The sequence below is a fragment of the Aquarana catesbeiana genome, linkage group LG09, assembly GCF_042186555.1.
Source record: "Aquarana catesbeiana isolate 2022-GZ linkage group LG09, ASM4218655v1, whole genome shotgun sequence".
Taxonomy (NCBI): Eukaryota; Metazoa; Chordata; class Amphibia; order Anura; family Ranidae; genus Aquarana; species Aquarana catesbeiana.
In genome coordinates this window covers 291,724,692-291,745,231 of record NC_133332.1, presented here as the reverse complement: position 1 = coordinate 291,745,231, position 20,540 = coordinate 291,724,692, and the positions used below count along the sequence as shown (strand labels likewise).

General features: G+C 44.6%; 1 protein-coding gene across 1 annotated transcript in view; it reads right to left on the bottom strand.

Annotated features, from left to right (window-relative positions):
- PIP5KL1 (phosphatidylinositol-4-phosphate 5-kinase like 1) overlaps window positions 1-20,540 on the bottom strand; it is a 57,684-nt gene that overhangs the window by 6,484 nt on the left and 30,660 nt on the right. Inside the window, exon 9 of the mRNA XM_073600430.1 lies at window positions 17,522-17,684. Within this exon, the coding sequence (XP_073456531.1) occupies window positions 17,522-17,684 (163 nt within the window). The remainder of the gene's footprint in view (window positions 1-17,521; window positions 17,685-20,540) is intronic.

The window sequence follows — 20,540 nt, the reverse complement described above, 5'->3', positions numbered from 1 at the left end:
CATGGGACACAGAGGCTAAGTAAAAACTTAATGGGTTGTGGGCCACCTTCAGGTGATGGACACTGGTATACCCAAATACAGGAAGTTTACACCCCTATATAACCCCTCCTCCTTCCAGGAGTACCTCAGTTTTTGTAGCAAAGCAATATACTTAAACCCCATAAAAGAGGGGGGGGACCTCTGTGTCTCATAATGTACTCCAAGAAAAGGATTTTACAGGTAAGCTGTTATAAAAATCCTATTTTCTTAATCGTACATCATGGGACACAGAGCCTTAAGTAATTACTTAATGGGACGTCCCATAGCAATGCTACTTGAGGGGAGGGAGAGACATTCCGGAGGGCACCCCCAGACTTGAGGACTTATACTGCTGCCTGCAGCACACTGCGCCCGAAGGCGATATCCTCATACCTCCTTACATCCACCTGATAACATTTTGTGAATGTATGTACTGAAGACCAAGTTGCGGCCTTGCAGATCTGAGCCATGGAGGCCTGATGACGCACTGCTCAAGAAGCACTAACCAACCTGGTAGAGTGCGCTTTGACTTGAAAAGGAGGAGTCTTTCCCCTTAAATCATAAGTCTGAATTATAACTTGCCAAGTCCACTTAGCGTCAGTGGATTTCGACGCTGCCTATCCTTTCTTAGGACCTTCTGGCAGAATAAATAAGACATCAGTCTTTCTAATCTGAGCAGTTGTCTTAAAATAGATTTTCACTGCTCTCACCACATCAAGACAATGTAGCAACTTCTCTTCCCTGGAACGTGGTTTTGGAAAAAATGATGGCAGGACAATATCTTGGTTCAGGTGAAGACCTGAGGCCACTTTTGGGAAAAAATCTGGACGAGGGCGCAACACCACTCTGTCCTCATGAATAATCAAGTATGGCTCTTTACACGAAAGAGCAGCCAATTCCGAAACCCTCCTTGTTGAGGCTATAGCAAGCAAGAGCACAAAACTAAGTTCAAGTCCCAAGGGCTCAAAAGTGATTTAACTGGCAGATTAATCCGCCTCACCCCTTGCATAAAACCACAGACTAAAGAATGCGTAGCAAGTGGTCTTTGAAATAAGATCGATAAGGCTGAGACTTAATAGTACTCAAGGCCAACTTCATCTCTACCCCTAATTGTAGAAAGGCAAGAATTTTGCTTATGATTCATCTCCGAGGGTGCCAACCCTTGGATTCACACCAGGAAACATAAGCCCTCCAGACTCTATAATATATAGTTCTGAAGCTGGCTTCCTTGCATTAATCAAAGTAGAGTTATCTCACCTGAAAGCCCACGTTTCTTCAGAACGTGGGTTTCGATAGCCAGGCCGTTAAATTTAGTAGGATGGAATATCGGCCCCTGTGAGAGCAGGTCTGGCCTTAGTGGAAGGGACCATGGATCCCCCACTGCCATCTTTACGACTTCTGCATACCATGACTTTCTGGGCCATGCTGGTGCTACCAGAATTACCGGCTTTCTTTCCAGCTTGATTCTGAAAAGAAGTCGTGGTAGCAACTGAATAGGGGGGAATGCATAGATCAGTGAGAACTGATCCCACGGGGGCACCAACACTTGTTCCGCATGCAAGTGGATCCCTTGTCCTGGACACAAAGTTGACTAACTTCATGTTGAATCTGGACGCCACAAGATCTACCTCCGGAGTCCCCCATCTTTGGCAAACAGCCCGAAAAATGTCAGGATGAAGAGACCATTCCCCCGGGAATAACTGCTGGCGACTTAAGTAGTCTGTCTGCCAATTCTCTACTCCCAGAATGAAGACTGCTGATAGGCACGGGACATTCCTTTCTGCCCAAGTTAGAATATGGTTCACCTCTCTCTGCATTGAGACTCTTGGTGCCCCCTTGGTGATTGATATAGGCCACAGCTGTGGCATTGTTGGACTGGATCCTGACAGGACAATCCCTTAATCTGGAAGTCCAGGCCTTCAGAGCCAGACGCACTGCCCGAATCTCTAGGATGTTGATGGGCAAGGCTATTTCGGTTCTTGACTACTGTCCCTGGACAGGCATCTTCTCTAGTACTGCTCCCCAGCCAGAAAGGCTGTCACCTGTCATTACTACTCCAGATAATTGGTCTGAAGGATTTTCCTTTCAGCAGATTCTGGGTTAGTAACCACCAACTGAGGCTTGGGGACAGCCGCAGTGGCAAGTTCAAAGCTTGGATCGTTTTGTTCCAAGCAGACAGGATACTGTTTTGCAACAATCTCGAATGGAACTGGCCATAGGGGATTGCTTCGAACAAAGCCACCATCTTTCCTAACAACCTCATGCGAAGGTAAATGGAGGGATCTCCTTTCGACCTGACCATCCGCTCCAGCTCTTGTATGGAGTTGATTTTTGCCGGAGGCAAGAACACCTTTTTCTGGGCTGTTTCTATGATCAGGCCCAAATACTCCTGCTTTTTTAGTGGTTTTAAGGAAGACTTCTCTAGATTGAGAATCCAACCCAGACTTTCCAGGTAAACTGGTTGTAATGCATACACTTTGCTCCAAGCGGGCCACTGACTGGTCTATTAGCAATAGATCGTCTAGGTACGCCAAGACTGTTATGCCCTGTGCCCTTAACCTGGCTAGAGATGGGGCCAGCACTTTTATGAACACCTGGGGTGCTGTTATTAGTATGTGTGTTGAGTGCGCTACTGTATTTGCAATACCCCACTCAGTTTAGCATTGTCTACCCACAGACATTTCTAAACACATAACATATACCTTAATTAATTAATAATAAATAATATTTCCATAGACATCAGTATATAGAACAACATGCCACAAAATTCACAATGCTCCAGCATATGGAAAAAAAAACACATTCATGTGTATATGAAGTTAAACATGTGAGTTTCACAAAAACAAAATAAAAATATTGAAAAATATCACAAAAGATTATCACAAAAAGTTATATAGTGTCCAAAAGTCTATGTGCAATGTGCAATAAATCCAAAGGTTACTGTGCAGCCTTCCTTCAAGTTTACAACATCTGTTATCCGTGATTCATCGTGACATAATCACCACTTCCGTGACAAACTACCACCATATGTTTAATGAACAATGCGCCTTTGGTTCATTAATAGGGATAACCACTCCACCTGCAAATATATGAACAACAATCATTGTGCAATAAGTTTAAAAAGCTGTTTATTTTAGCTAAAGAATAAAAACTCACATTTAAAAGAGCTTCCTGATGACGCACACTATGATGCGAAACGCGTAGAGGCTGCTGGGAGATTTTTTGGTCACGTGATTATGTTACGTCCGGTACGGATGAGAGCGAGGGGTGAAGCGCAAGCCGAGTGTGGACGAAGTTCATATCGCACACTGGTAACCACGCCACCTTTTACACCCATCCTTAACTGCTGGAACAGCTTAGTGCCGGCTAGAGGGCACTTTTAAATATGAGTTTATATTCTTCTATTTGGCTAAAATAAACAGCTTTTTAAACTTATTGCGCAATGATCGTTGTTCATATATTTTCTATGAGGAAAACTAAGGCTCATATGTAGCGCATTGGGGACAGCACATATATGAACCAGGTGGAGTGGTTATCCCTATTAATGAACCGAAGGCGCATTGTTCATTAAACATCTGGTGAGTGACCAATCCATATGGTGGTGGTTTGTCATGGAAATGGTGATTATGTCACGATGAATCACGGATAACAAATGTTGTAAACTTGAAGGAAGGTTGCACAGTAACCTTTGAATTGATTGCACATTGCACTTTGCACATAGACTTTTGGACACTATATAACTTTTTGTGATAATCTTTTGTGATATTTTTCAATATTTTTATTTTGTTTTTTGAAACTCACATGTTTAAATTCATATACACATGAATGTGGGTTTTTTTCTGTATGCTTGAGCATTGTGAATTGTGTGGCACGTTGTTCTATATACTGATGTCTATGGAAATATTATTTAATATTAATTAATTTAGGTATAATGTTATGTGTTTAGAAATGTTTGTGAATACACAATGCTAAACGGAGTGGTGTATTGCAAATAGAGTAGCACACTCAACACACATACTAAATTTTTTTTCACCGAATGGTCTTTTTTGAATGCAGCAACTCAAATTTTAAGGGAAATATTATTGTTTTGTACACAGTTTTTTTGTGTCGGTGACACATATACGTTTATTTCTCATATTACCTGGGGTGCTGTAGCTAGCCCGAAGGGTAAGGCTGCAAACTGAAAGTGCTGCTGTTCTACTTCGCATCACAGAAACCTTTGGTGAGCGGGAAATATAGTAACATGCAGATATGCATCCCTGATGTCGATGGACGCCAGGAGTTCTCTTCCTTGTAGGATAGAAACGACTGACCTGATCGACTCCATGTGAAAGGAGCGGATTTTCAGGAACTAAATTAGATTCTTTAGATCTCGCATGGGTCTGACATCTCCATTTGGTTTTGGTACCGTAAACAGGTTTGAATAACACCCCAAACCTTGCTCTTCTGTGGGGATCTGTATGATCACCCCCTGAGCCAATAATCATGCTTGAAACAGAAATTGCCTTTTCCCTGGATCTTTGGGAACGTTTGATCTCAGAAAACGAGACAGTGGAAACTCCCGAAATTCTGGTTTGTATCCTAGAGACACCGTGGAGATGACCCATTTGTCCTGAATTTCCCTTTGCCAGACTTCTGAGTATTGCAGAAGTCTTCCCCCCACTCTGGCGAGGGGGGGCGCCTCTTCATGATGAGGCTTTAGTATGTTGCTTTGCAGATTTCTGGCCCCAGGTCTTCTTTTTTGCCTGGGCCTGACCCTGAGGTTTTCCTCTAGAGTCTGACGGCGGAGGCCATCGCCACTGCCTAGAGGTGGATGCCCCTGGCGCAGGAGAAAAAGTCAGTTAAAATTAAGGACGTTTATACTTTCTTTTGACTGACAAAAAGAGTACTCTTCCCACTAGAAATAGTTTGGATGTATTTATCCAAATCATCCCCAAATAGTCGCTCCCCATTACAAGGGAAACTAGTCGGAAGCCTTTTTCAAGGTACTTCGGCTGACCAATTTTTTAACCAAAGGGTCCTACGCATGTGTACTAGCACAAGCGCAAGGCAGGACGCCTGATGAATAGAGTCTTTCATAGCGTCTATGACAAAACATAATGCCTTTGGTAGTTCGGCCAACTCACGGGCCTGTTGTGTAGGGACCTCCTTAAGGGCCTCTCTGAACTGGTCCTTTAGGGACTGACGGATGCCTATTGCAGCAACTGCAGGCTGAGTAACGGTCCCTGCCAAGGAAAAAGAGGATTTTAATTCCAACTTTTTATCTGTTGGATGTTTAAGCATTTTTGCATTGTCTACTGGACAAGTTAAACTTTTATTCACACTGGAAATCGCAGCGTCAACTGCTGGTACATTCCATCTTTTGGTGAATTTCTCCTCCATGGGATAGAGAACTGAGAATCTCTTTGGACGGAGAAAATGCTTATCCGGGTGATCCCATTTCAGTATAAATAAGCTTTTCTAGTAATGCATGAACCAGAAACGCATTAAAAGGCTGTAAAGGTTTTAAAGAGCCCAAGGAAGAAACCGAACTTTCAGCTGACTCTGTTAGGGGTAGCATGAAAGTGGAACGAACCATCTCCGTAAGAGTTTGTACCAGCAATCTCTCAGATTGCAAGACTGAAAAATGTTCATCAACTGTTGTTTCCTCCGCAGAGGAATAATCGGTTTGTTTTTCCTCGTGATCGCCTGAGGGTAATACCTCATCCTGTACCCACTGTTCCCTTGGTAAAGGGTTTGAGGTGGGGGAGGGGGATCTATCACACTTGTTATCCATTTGGATGGAGGATGCGATTAAAGCCGCTAATCTTCCTTCTAGGCCCTGCAGAGGAGAGGAAAAGGCATCTTCAGTCACGTATACAGGGGCTGAAGTGTGAGAAGCAGTTGCACCACTAATTGGTTCCAATGACTCACCCTTGCTTGCCATGTCTGTGATCTCTGGAGAGGATGACAGTGTGGAGGCATGACTGGAGTTCCCAGCGCCTGGGGGTGGAACTTTTGGTACCTTTGTGGTAGCTCTGGAAGTCATAGTGCTAAGCACAAAAGCAGAGGCAAAAATGTACTACTTGCTGAGCAATAGTCTAGCAAAACAATGCCACCATAAACATCAGCTTTTGGTGCTGAGTAACAATTGTATTTCCTGTACTGGAAATGCCTGTATACATCCCTTACATGCCCCAGCGCTCCTGTGTCCTTGTGTGTCAGACTTCCTCTCTTCAGTTGCTCCTAGAGATCCTCTCATAATGAGAGCGTCCATTTTTAAAAGCCTCAGGTGTGAGCCTGATTGGCATCCGCAGTGTCTTCCGCCCCTCAGTGTGTGCGTCGTGTGCTCCACGTGGACGCTATGTCCCGCGCACGGCCCCTGCTTTAAGCCACACCCCTTTACCAATACATGCCCCCCCTCCTTGTTTCAAGAATGAACACTAGTCCGCATGCGGACGGCATTCGGGTCTGCAAATGCAGACCTGATGAGGAGGAGGCTGTGATCGCCAGAGTTCTGAACGCACTGCCTTGTACAAGGGCTGGGGTGCAACAATTTCTCTTCCATGGGATAGTGGACTTATATAAAAGGCAAGTATATAGCAATGTAATACCCATATGGGAAGCCGCCACCGCACTTCTCTGGGAGGGGAGTTTTATCAGCAGTAGCAGGTTTGGCTCCTAGTTTGCAAGATAATGTAGTGACTTGTTTTAGCAGGAGCCGTTATACATGACAATATTTTGTTTATGAACTGCTGCTGTACCCCCACTTAGTTCCCTCAGAAGAGGAAATGCCATCTGTTCAATTAAGAAACCCCCCCCAGCTGCTGGGACAAACACACACGCTGTTATAGCTGGACACAGAGCTGCTAAGAAGCAACGTACCAAGGTATGTGTATTTTACTCCCTCTAGTGAAGATTTTAAGGCATACAATGTTTTTCATATGGAAGAAAAAAGCATAGGTGGACTTTTACAGTTCCTAGGCTTCTTCCCTTCCCTTATCCTAAACCTTTAACCACTTGCCGACCGCCGCACGACGATGTACGTTGGCACAATGGCACGGGCAGGCATAAGGACCCCCCGGTGCCTGCGGCGGTCGGATTCTCGTCAGGGGCGATCAAAGGTGAAGGGGAGGCCACTCATTCGTGGCCCCCCCTCGCGATCGCTCCTGGTGAATGAAATGCTTCCTCGGCTTCTGTATAGTAAACAGAAGCGGAGGAAGTAATGTCATTGCTCCTCGGCTCGGTATTTTCCGTTCCGGCGCCGAGGAGAGAAGACATCCGAGTGAGTGCACAGCACACACACACACACACACACACACAGTAGAACACACCAGGCATACTTTATACCCCCCATCACCCCCTAATCACACCCCCCCCCCCGTCACACTGACACCAAGCAGTTTTTGTTTTTTTTCCGATTACTGCATTGGTGTCAGTTTGTTGTGACAGTTAGTGTGGTAGGGCAGTTAGTGTTAGCCCCCTTTAGGTCTAGGGTACCCCCCTAACCAAGTTTTAACCCCTTGATCACCCCCCGTCGCCAGTGTCACTAAGCGATCGTTTTTCTGATCGCTGTACTGGTGTCACTGGTGACGCTAGTTAGGGAGGTAAATATATAGGTTTGCCGTCAGCGTTTTATAGCATCAGGGACCCCCATATACTACCTAACACCCACGCACGCAGCATACACCTCCCTTAGTGGTATAGTATCTGAACAGATCAATATCTGATCCGATCAGATCTATACTAGCGTCCCCAGCAGTTTAGGATTCCCAATAACGCAGTGTTAGCGGGATCAGCCCAGATACCTGCTAGCACCTGCGTTTTGCCCCTCCACCCGGCCCAGCCCAGCCCACCCAAGTGCAGTATCGATCGATCACTGTCACTTACAAAACACTAAACGCATAACTGCAGCGTTCGCAGAGTCAGGCGTGATCCCTGTGATCGCTAACAGTTTTTTTGGTAGCGTTTTGGTGAACTGGCAAGCACCAGCCCCAGGCAGCGTCAGGTTAGTGCAAGTAGCGCCAACACCCACGCACCGTACACCTCCCTTAGTGGTATAGTATATGAACGGATCAATATCTGATCCGATCAGATCTATACTAGCGTCCCCAGCAGTTTAGGGTTCCCAAAAATGCAGTGTTAGCGGGATCAGCCCAGATACCTGCTAGCACCTGCGTTTTGCCCCTCCGCCCAGCCCAGCCCACCCGAGTACAGTATCGATCGATCACTGTCACTTACAAAACACTAAACGCATAACTGCAGCGTTCGCAGAGTCAGGTCTGATCCCTGTAATCGCTAACAGTTTTTTTTGGTAGCTTTTTGGTGAACTGGCAAGCACCAGCGGCCTAGTCCCCCCCGGTCGTAGTCAAACCAGCACTGCAGTAACACTTGGTGACGTGGCGAGTCCCATAAGTGCAGTTCAAGCTGGTGAGGTGGCAAGCACAAGTAGTGTCCCGCTGCCACCAAGAAGACAAACACAGGCCCGTCGTGCCCATAGTGCCCTTCCTGGTGCATTCGCCAATTCTAGTTGGGAACCCACTGCTTCTGCAGCACCTGTACTTCCCCCATTCACATCCCCAACCAAATGCAGTCGGCTGCATGAGAGGCATTTTCTTTATGTCCTACCGTGTACCCCTACCCAACGAACCCCCCCAAAAAAGATGTCGTGTCTGCAGCAAGCGCGGATATAGGCGTGACACCCGCTATTATTGTCCCTCCTGTCCTGACAATCCTGATCTTTGCATTGGTGAATGTTTTGAACGCTACCATACACTAGTTGAGTATTAGTGTACAGCATTGCACAGACTAGACACACTTTCACAGGATCTCCCAAGATGCCATCGCATTTTGAGAGACCTGAACCTGGAACCGGTTACAGTTACAAAAAAAGTGTAAAAAAAACACAAAAAAAATATATAAAATAAAAAAAAAATTGTAATTTTATTATTCTCTCTCTATCTATTCTCTCTCTATTGTTCTGCTCTTTTTTACTGTATTCTATTCTGCAATGTTTTATTTTTATTATGTTTTATCATGTTTGCTTTTCAGGTATGCAATTTTTTATATTTTACTGTTTACTGTGTTTTATTGTTAACCATTTTTTTGTCTTCAGGTACGCCATTCAGCTGCATCGCGGATTTATTTATCTTGACAGCAACAGCGTTTTTGCTCCCACGATATATAATGCTGTGACTCCAGCGCTGTCGGAGGTGATATATGCCGAAGCATGGGGGCAGCAGGGGCGGAGGAGCGATTTGCTCCTACCTTTTGCGGGAGGATGCCCCCATGCTTTGGCATATATTAACGGTGCATGTATGCCCATCATTAGAAGTGGGTGGATGAAGGGAGGTATTCTAATGGTGGGCATACCCACCAATCAATCTCTTTTTTTGGTTCAGCCCACAGGCTGCATGAAAAAAAAAAAAATTACAATATATGCCCAACAAGGACCAGCAACGTACTGGTATGTTGCTGGACTTTGAGTGGTTATACCAGAATGCTGCCTGCAGGTTTAGGTATCATCTTGGTATCATTCTTTTCAGCCAGCAGTCAGCTTTCATGTAAAAGCAATCCTAGCGGCTAATTAGCCTCTAGACTGCTTTTACAAGCAGTGGGAGGGAATGCCCCCCCCCACAGTCTTTCATGTTTTTCTCTGGCTCTCCTGTCCCAACAGGGAACCTGGGAATGCAGCCAGTGATTCAGCCAGCTGACCATAGAGCTGATCAGAGACCAGAGTGGCTCCAAACATCTCTATGGCCTAAGAAACCGGAAGCTACGAGCATTTCATGACTTAGATTTCGCCGGATGTAAACAGCGCCATTGGGAAATTGGGAAAGCATTTTATCACATCGATCTTGGTATGGTCAGATGCTTTGAGGGCAGAGGAGAGATCTAGGGTCTAATAGACCCCAATTTTTTCAAAAAAGAGTACCTGTCACTACCTATTGCTATCATAGGGGATATTTGCATTCCCTGAGATGACAATAAAAATGATGAAAAAAAAACTGAAAGGAACAGTTTAAAAATAAGATAAAAAAGCAAGCGTCGGTCTGGCGTCAAATGTAAACAGCAATTGCACCATGCATGTGAGGTATCACTGCGAAGGTCAGATCGAGGGCAGTTATTTTAGCAGTAGACCTCCTCTGTAAATCTAAAGTGGTAACCGGTAAAGGCTTTTAAAAATGTATTTAGTTTGTCGCCACTGCACGTTTGTGCGCAATTTTAAAGTATGTCATGTTTGGTATCCATGTACTCGGCCTAAGATCATCTTTTTTACTTCATCAAACATTTGGGCAATATAGTGTGTTTTAGTGCATTAAAATTTTAAAAAGTGTGTTTTTTCCCCAAAAAATGCGTTTGAAAAATCGCTGCGCAAATACTGTGTGAAAAAAAAAAATGAAACACCCACCATTTTAATCTGTAGGCATTTGCTTTAAAAAAATATATAATGTTTGGGGGTTCAAAGTAATTTTGTTGCAAAAAAAAATAATTTTTTTCATGTAAACAAAAAGTGTCTTCAGCTTTGTCTTCAAGTAGTTAGAAGAGTGGGTGATGTGACATAAGCTTCTAAATGTTGTGCATAAAATGCCAGGACAGTTAAAAACTCCCCCAAATGACCCCATTTTGGAAAGCAGACACCCCAAGCTATTTGCTGAGAGGCATGTCGAGTCCATGGAATATTTTATATTGTGACACAAGTTGCCGGAAAAAGACAAATTTTTTTTTTTGGCACAAAGTTGTCACTAAATGATATATTGCTCAAACATGCTATGGGAATATGTGACATTACACCCCAAAATACATTCTGTTGCTTCTCCTGAGTATGGGGATACCACATGTGTGAGACTTTTTGGAAGCCTAGCTGCATACGGGACTCCGAAAACCAAGCACCGCCTTCAGGCTTTCTAAAGCCCCGTACACACGGTCGGATTTTCCGATGGAAAATGTCCGATCGGAGCGTGTTGTCTGAAATTCCGACCGTGTGTGGGCTCCATCGGACATTTTCCATCGGATTTTCCGACACACAAAGTTGGAGAGCAGGAGATAAAATTTTCCGACAACAAAATCCGTTGTCGGAAATTCCGATCGTGTGTACACAAATCCGACAGACAAAGTGCCACGCATGCTCAGAATAAATAAAGAGATGAAAGCTATTGGCCACTGCCCCGCTTATAGTCCCGACGTACGTGTTTTACGTCACCGCGTTCAGAGCGATCAGATTTTCCGACAACTTTGTGCGACCGTGTGTAGACAAAACAAGTTTGAGCCAACATTCGTCGGAAAAAATCCTAGGATTTTGTTGTCGGAATGTCTGACCGTGTGTACGCCCTATAAGGGCGTAAATTTTTGATTTCACTCTTCACTGCCTATCACAGTTTCGGAGGCCATGGAATGCCCAGGTGGCACAACCCCCCCCCCCCCCCCAAATGACCCCATTTTAGAAAGTAGACACCCCAAGCTATTTGCTGAGAGGTATAGTGAGTATTTTGCAGACCTCACTTTTTGTCACAAAGTTTTGAAAATTGAAAAAAGAAAAAAAAAATTTTTTTTTCTTGTCTTTCTTCATTTTCAAAAACAAATGAGAGCTGCAAAATACTCCCCATGCCTCTCAGCAAATAGCTTGGGATGTCTACTTTCCAAAATGGGGTCATTTTGGGGGGGGGTTGTGCCAATCTGGGCATTCCATGGCCTCCGAAACTGTGATAGGCAGTGAAGAGTGAAATCAAAAATTTACGCCCTTAGAAATCCTGAAGGCAGTGATTGGTTTTCGGAGCCCCGTACGCGGCTAGGCTGCCAAAAAGTCCACACGTGGTATCCCCATACTCAGGAGAAGCAGCTAAATGTATTTTGGGGTGCAATTCCACATATGCCCATGGCCTGTGTGAGCAATATATCATTTAGTGACAAATAGCTTTGGGTGTCTACTTTCCAAAATGGGGTCATTTGGGGGGGTTTTGTGCCATCTGGGCATTTTATGGCCTTCAAAACTGTGATAGGTAGTGAGGAGTGAAATCAAAAATTTACGCCCTTAGAAATCTTGAAGGCGGTGATTGGTTTTCAGGGCCCCGTACGCGGCTAGGCTCCCAAAAAGTCCCACACGTGTGGTATCCCCGTACTCAGGAATAGCAGCTGAATGTATTTTGGGGTGCAATTCCACATATGCCCATGGCCTGTGTGAGCAATATATCATTTAGTGACAACTTTTTGTACATTTTTTTTTTTTTTTGTCATTATTCAATCACTTGGGACAAACAAAATTAATATTCAATGGGCTCAACATGCCTCTCAGCAATTTCCTTGGGGTGTCTACTTTCCAAAATGGGGTCATTTGGGGGGGGGGGTTGTACTGCCCTGCCATTTTAGCACCTCAAGAAATGACATAGACAGTCATAAATTAAAGGCTGTGTAAATTCCAGAAAATGTACCCTAGTTTGTAGGCGCTATAACTTTTGCGCAAACCAATAAATATACACTTATTGACATTTTTTTTACCAAAGACATGTGGCCGAATACATTTTGGCCTAAATGTATGACTAAAATTGAGTTTATTGGATTTTTTTTATAACAAAAAGTAGAAAATATCATTTTTTTTCAAAATTTTCAGTCTTTTTCTGTTAATAGCGCAGAAAATAAAAACGGCAGAGGTGATCAAATACCATCAAAAGAAAGCTCTATTTGTGGGAAGAAAAGGACGCAAATTTCATTTGGGTACAGCATTGCATGACCGCGCAATTAGCAGTTAAAGCGACGCAGTGCCAAATTGTAAAAAGTGCTCTAGTCAGGAAGGGGGAAATCCTTCCGGGGCTGAAGTGGTTAAAGACCGGGTCCCTATTATAGGGGTTCCACTCCTTTGGACCTGTATAGCACCCCTCAGGAGCAACTTTAGGTAATGTAGCAAGACCAAAAAGAGTCCTAGGGTCCAGCCCTCAAAGAGAGGCTTTACAGGCAAAACCTTGTTCTTCTATGCAAGGCCCGGGTACCCTCTTTTGGCCTCAGTGGCTTGGATGGATCCGGTGTGTGGAGGTTATGTAAATCCAGTATGGATCCCTCCTGGAGCTCCTCAGAGCACATCTTCACTCGTGACCAACACCTTAGACACTGGCAAAAAACTGAGGTACTCCTGGAAGGAGGAGGGGTTATATAGGGGAGTGAACTTCCTGTATTGGATATACCAGTGTCCATCACCTGAAGGTGGCCCATACAGAATATGCTGTACAAGGAAGGGGATTCCGGGGAAGAAGGTGGGATCAGTTATGGCACTTCCTGGGAAAGTATTTCACTTGTGTTCCCAAAGGCGGAAAGACGAACCCTTGTGGCTATCTCCAAATAGCCCCTATGGTATAATAGATCTTTGGGGGGAGTTTTTGAAATTATCTGATGGGCAGAATACCTCTGCAAAATATGGCATTAAATACTTATACCACATTTGTCAGAATGATCATCTCTGTACTTTTGCCTAATTAGGGGAACAATTTGGAGCACCTAAGACTTGGCTTTTTCGCTATGCGCAGCTGTGGTCTGCAGCAATCGCCCAGTTTGGGGGTATTGGTATTCTTTGTGTGCACAATAAAAACTTTAAAAAAGAAAAGTTATTACTTAGGTTCTGTGTCCCATGATGTACGATAAAGAAATAAGATTTTTGCACAGGTCCCATCCATCTGTGTTTTTTGCTGGCCCTGTTTATTGCTTTCTCCCAAAACTGAGGCATGCTGGGTAATAGAGAGGTTATACAGGGGATGGTCGGGTGTCCTGACCTCTTGTAGGGCAGAAATATAACACAACTGTTTCTGAATTGTGTGTCCCTCAATTAACTTTAAAAAAAAGATTTTGATGGTAAGTACTTTTTTTTGCTAATAGGGGCAAAGTAAGTTGTTAACTAAATATCCACTGCCTCCCGCTGTAGCCATGTTTACCTGCTGTAGCAAATGAAAAGCCCTGTGTAAGCTCCACGTTGGTAGGGTTGGAGCCTGCACTGATTAAGGACCCTCTCTACACTTATATATGACAGAGATTTGTTTAGCTGATTGGCACCTCAAACATTCAACAATGCATAGTAGGAGAAGGGGAACATACACTATATTACCAAAAGTATTGGGACGCTTGCCTTTACACACACATGAACTTTAATGGCATCCCAGTTTTAGTCCGTAGGGTTCAATATTAAGTTGGCCCACCCTTTGTAGCTATAACAGCTTCAACTCTTCTGGGAAGGCTGTCCACAAGTATGTCCATGGGAATATTTGACCATTCTTCCAGAAGCGCATTTTTGAGGTCAGGCACTGGTATGTTGACCAGAAGGCCTGGCTCGCAGTCTCCACTCTAATTCATCCCAAAGGTGTTCTATCAGGTTGAGGTCAGGACTCAGTGCTTTGTGCACTGGTCCAAATTATTTGGTGAAGTGGGGGATTATGGTGTGGGGTTGTTTTTCAGGGGCTGGGCATGGGATGCCATTAAAGTTCATGTGTGTGTAAAGGCAGGCGTCCCAATACTTTTTATTGGTGGGGTGGAGGAACTTGACTGGCCTCCACAGAGTCCTGACTGCGACCCGATAGAACACATTTGGGATTAATTAGAGCGGAGACTGCGAGCCAGGCCTTCTCGTCCACGTCAAGGCCTGACCTTACAAATGCTCTTCTGGAAGAATGGTCAAACATTCCCATAGACACACTCCTAAACCTTGTGGACAGCCTTCCCAGAAGAGTTGAAGCTGTTATAGCTGCAAAGGGTGGGCTAATTCAATATTGAACCCTACGGACTAAGACTGGGATGCCATTAAAGTTCATGCTCCCCCATACCTGAAATTGCTAGGTGTTTGCTCAAGTAGAAAAACTGGGTGGCACAGGGATAATAAATCACTACGGAAGGCAAGGGGTGGTGGGAACAGCTCTCCTTTGATCCTGCTATTGCTTCCTGAATAGGCATAGAATATTGGAAAGTATACTGCAGTCTTCAATGTTTTTTTTAAATAAACATGCAAATGAAATTAATCAGTTTGATGTAACAAAACAATTGTATCACTATAAATTCTGTTTTTAAAAACTTTCTGTGAATAGTTTTTTTTGTGTAAATTTGAATAGACATATCACACAGGCTCTGCTTCCTGCTTGCAGTGCTACATAATGGGGGTTATTTACTAAAGGCAAATCCACTGTGCACTTTGAAGTGCAGTCACTGTAGATCTGAGGGGGACATGCAAGGAAAAGAAAAAACAGCATTTTTGCTTGCACATGATTGGATCAGTGGCGGCCCGTCCATAAGGGGGCATGGGCGCCACTCCCCCTCCAGGCAGTCACAAAAAAAGTTAAAAAAAAAATTTTTTAAACTGGCCCTTTAAAATAAATAAATAAATAAATAAATAAATAAATAAATAAATAAATAAATAAAGGTCCTTAAGTGCACTGTGTTCGGACACAGTGCACTTATGGGAAGCGCCACGTCTATGCAATCACGAGATTGCAGACATGGCGCTTCATTTGTGGGCATTTATCCTGCCTTGCGGCGCTTTCCGAATTGCAGAGTAGCTTCCGCCCAGCGCTCGTTGTATCTATTACTACGGCTGGGGGATTTGATTGACATCCGAGTTTGATGTCACTTCCTGTTTTCCCTCTCCCATTGTGCCCGGGACAGAGAAAACCGAAAGTATGAGGAGTGGACTCCTCTATCGCCACTGTGGAAGAAGACACCGCAGGAAAGGACAACAGCAAGGTAAGTACCGGTGTGTGTGCTCCCACGGAGAACAGGGGGGGTTTGATATGACACAGGCAGGCTGTATTTGGTGGGACACAGGCTGGCTGTATTTGGTGGGGCACAGACTGCATTTTGTGTGACACAGGCTGCATGTAAGGAGGGACTCCGCTGGGGGCCCCTGATGTAAGGACGGACTCCACTGGAGACACCTGATGGCAGGCGACGTGGCTAGTGACACCCTCAGGGCTCCCACTGATTCTGCATTATGGTGAGTTGAATGATTTCATTTTATATTACAATGCAATAATAGAAATAACGCGCTTCAATCATCCTGACACCATAACAACCATGGTGCCAGGATGATTGAAGCACATTATTTCTATTATTGCATTGTAATATAAAATGAAATCATTCAACTCACCATAATGCAGAATCAGTGGGAGCCCTGAGCGTGTCACTAGCCATGTCGCCTGCCACCAGATGGTGTCCCCTGCAGAGTCCCTCCTTACATGCAGCCTGTGTCCCACCAAATGCAGCCAGCCTGTGTCCCACCAAATGCAGCCAGCCTGTGTCCCACCAAATGCAGCCAGCCTGTGTCCCACCAAATGCAGCCTGCCTGTGTCATATCAAACCCCCCCCTTCTCCATGGGAGCACACACACTGGTACTTACCTTGCTGTTGTCCTTTCCTGCAGTGTCTCCTTCCACAGCGGCCATAGAGGAGTCCGCTCCTCATACTTTCGGTTTTCTCTGTCCCGGGCACAATGGGAGAGGGAAAACAGGAAGTCACATCAAACTCGGATGTCAATCAAACCGCCCGGCCGTAGTAATAGATACAACGAGCGCTGGGCGGAAGCTACTCTGCGCTTTGGAAAGCGCTGCAAGGCGAGATAGACGCCCGCAAATGAAGCGCCGTGTCTGCAATCTCGTGATTGCATAGACGTGGCGCTTCCCATAAGTGCACTGTGTCCGAACACAGTGCACTTAAGGACCTTTTTTTATTTATTTTTTTAGGCCAGTTTAAAAAAAAATTATTTTTTTGACTTTTTTTTTATTCTGCATTATGGCGAGTTGAATGATTTAATTTTATATTACAAAGCAATAATAGAAATAATGCGCCTCAATCATCCTGACGCCATAACAACCATGGTGCCGGGATGATTGAAGTGCTAACACCAGGTGTTTGGAATATCTTTATCTGCTGATTATTAAACTTTCTAGAATACACATATTTCTATTGTTGTGTAGGATCTGGGCCTGCTGTTCCTCCATCCCTCTCCCTCCATCCCTTATTCTTCTCAGATGCTAACCACACCACCTTAGAGCCATGCCTACTATTTCGCTAAAACCACACCCAATTTTTTACCAAGTGGGAAGGGTCAAAAAGGAAGGGTGTGGTCTGGCGCCCCCCATCCTAAAACTTCACCAGCCGCCACTGGATTGGATGATAAAATCAGCAGAGATTCCTCTCATTTCAGATCTTCCCCTCAGATCTACAGCAACTGCACTTGTAATTCAGAGTGAATTTGCCTTTAGTAAATCAACCCCTATGAGTTGGCCTGATTCACTGAAGTCAATGCATTTCCTTGCTGTCATCTTATCTTTGCAGTTGTCAAGCAGCCACCCAATGCTCCCTCTAGTGGCTAAATTACAACTCCTTATACTTAATACATTCACAAAAATATTGGCCAGCTAGCTTGTAAAACTATGAAAATCGCATTAAAAATAATTTTAACATAAACACTAATAATCCAAAGTATGTTCTCACTGAAACTATACTGTACTTTCAATTTAACTGGCAATTCCTTTCCCACACATTTATTGTCTCTGGTCACCTTTTAGTGCGAACAATGAGGTTAGCTAAGGACCAGTTTTGGCTCTTCTCATCAGCATGTAGAGGCTGAAATCCTAGTAGCAGGCTGTAGTCCAGAACATTAAGCTCACGCAAGAAGTGAGTGTCAAGCTCTGTTTGACGAAGCAACCAAGACCGCTGTTGATCTGAGGGAAGAGAGATAAAAACATAAGAATTTTATGGTCAGGCAGCTGGCCCTATGGCAGCAGGGATTCTTTGTAACTTCCTGGGTGGTGGAAAACTGAAAGACAAAAATAGGTGTTTCAACTTACCTGCAAATTTCATATCTTGGAGTATGGAACAGGACACGGGCTGGATATTCATTTAATGTTAATGATACGGTCTTTGGATGATATAACTGAGGTCTTGTATGTATCGCTGAATTCTGACCAGTCACCCTCTGCAAGCATAGAGTCCATAGAGGTCCATTTTGTCTGGGCCACTCGAAATCTAGGGTTACAGTCAGTCATGAGGTCATAGTATGTGGAAATAAGTTTAGTGGGGTCCGGGTGTCGCAGTACTTTCTCTAACTGAGGTATAACTATGGGATCTTCTAAAGAGCCGAACTGGGTATGAATGGCGTGTTGGAGTTGATAGTAGAAGAACATATATGAGTGTGGTAGGTCTAAATGAGCCCGCATCTGTTGGAAGGATTTAAACCCCTATGTGTCATACAGATGGCACAGGTATTTAACTCCCTTGGAGTACCATCATTGCAGGTCAGGTAAAGAGCATAGTTCTTTAAAGTTGGGGTTGAACCACAGAGGGTTATTAGGGGACGTTGACCTTGGTTCCTTTTAAATTTTGGAGACAATTATTTTAAACAGGGAGAGCGAGGTAGTTAGCATAGATGTGCCTGGGCGGGCCAGAGCCCAGCCTCTGTATACGATATTATGGAGCGTCTCTAGAGAGGAGGCGATGGCTCCCTCAGTGGATATACAGGCATTTGAGGCAGCGGGGTGGAGCCAGTCATGGATATGGACCAGTTGGGAAGCCAAGTAATATAAGTAAAAGTACGCTAAACCCACCAAATGCGCAGGTAACCTTAATGTCTCTAGCACCACTCTGGGGGATCTACCATTCCATAAGAACATATGGTATCTATCTATTTGAAGATGGACTTAGGGATCTTACATGATGCGTTGGCTAGTACATATAACAGCTTAGGTAGATAGATCATTTTAAGGGTCCTGGGTGTCAGCCAATTATACCAGAGTGTCGTCCGCATATATAGCGAGATCCGCTCTTTTACTGTAGCGGTAGGGAGGCCCCTGATCTGTTGGGAACAGTGAATACGCACAGCTAGCGGCTCCATAGCCAGAGCTAATAGGAGGGGTGACAGCAGACACCCCTGCCTAGTGCCTCTAGTGATGGAAAAGGTGTCTGTAGTGTGGAAATTAACTTGTATGCGGGTCTGTGGGGAGGTGTAAAGGAGTCTTATCCAAGCAATAATGCGGGGGCCGAAGCCATACCGCTGTATTACTTGAAAAAGATAAGGCCATTCCACACTATCAAAGGCTTTACATGTGTCCAATGTGGGGATATTGAAGATTATGGAACAGTCTACGAATATTCATTCTCGTAGATCTGCCAGGTATAAAGCCTCCTTGATCACACCTGACCAGTTTCGCAACTACGGTGTTCAGACGGTTGGCCATAACTTTGGCAAGGATTTTAACATCCACATTAATAAGAGAAATTTAAGAGGATCCTTGCGTGGTTTCAGTGATAGGATAATCAAGCGGTCAGGGCTTTGTTATAAGTTTGCAGAAGAGATGGGCATAGTAAGTGCTGAAAATGGGAATACCACTCAGCAGGGAAGCCGTCTAGGGCTGGTGTCTTATGTGCTGGTAGTTGCTAGATGGCCACCGCGATTTCCTCGACAGAGAGACGCCTCTAAATCTCCACTGTTCTCAGCCGAGAGGGAGGGGAGAGATATCTGGGCCAGATAGTCACTTAGTTGGGAGTCAGTGTATTCTGCTCTGGATAAGTACAGGTTCTTGTAAAAGTCCAGAAATGTCTCCATGATATCTCTTGGAGCCTCACTAATCTGTCCCTGTACAATCATAATTCAAGGGATTGAAATGGGGAGGGGGGTTTCAGGTCTAGTCAGATAAGCTAAGAGGTGGCCAGCCTCGTTACCATGCTCTAAGGATTTTTGTGTGGCATGTAGCATGCGTTTTTGCGTGAGGTCCAGTAAGCAGAGCTCATACCCTCTGCAACACTGCAGCCAAGTATCTTTGTTAGTTGGACTAGAGTCAGAGGCATAGATATTTTCTGCAGATGTCATAGCTGCCTCCAATTCCACAGTATGTTGTTGTGTATTTTTACGTAGAATGCCAGTAATGGACATACAGTACCCCACATCGTGGTTTTAAAGGCCTCTCATTCGGTAACTGTGCCCATATTTTCAGTCCAGTAGTTCACTATACCCTTCTTACATTCTCCCTGTACTATCTCGTCCTCCAACCAGTAGGAGTTCAGGCACCACACACTCGGGCCTGATCCTTGAAGAAGGAGATCCACCACTAGGGGGGCAAGATCCACACCCCCCTAGGTAAGTAGGATATGGCAGAGACCATTGGGAGGATATCTTGTGTACCAAATGCCAGGTCTATACAAGACATGGTGTGGAAAGAGTCCGAATGGAAAGAAAATTGACACATATCCGAATGTTTCCATCTCCATATCTCGGTGAGCCCATACACCTGAGCCCAGTCAGTAAAGAAACTGAAGGATCTGCCCCCTCCCCCCAGGCGGTCCATGGCTGGGCTCATTACAGCATTAAAGTCACCCACATACAGCAGTGGGCCCAGGGGCCTAGATAATAGCATAAGTGACAGTTTTACCAGCACATCTGCAAAAAATGGGTGGGGTACATAGACAGTCACCAAGGTGAGTGTCACTGAGGCAATTTGTATCATAAGTACGACATACCTGCCTTCTGGGTCCATTTTAAAAACCTCTGCATATAGAGATTAGGCCAACAAAACTGAGACCCC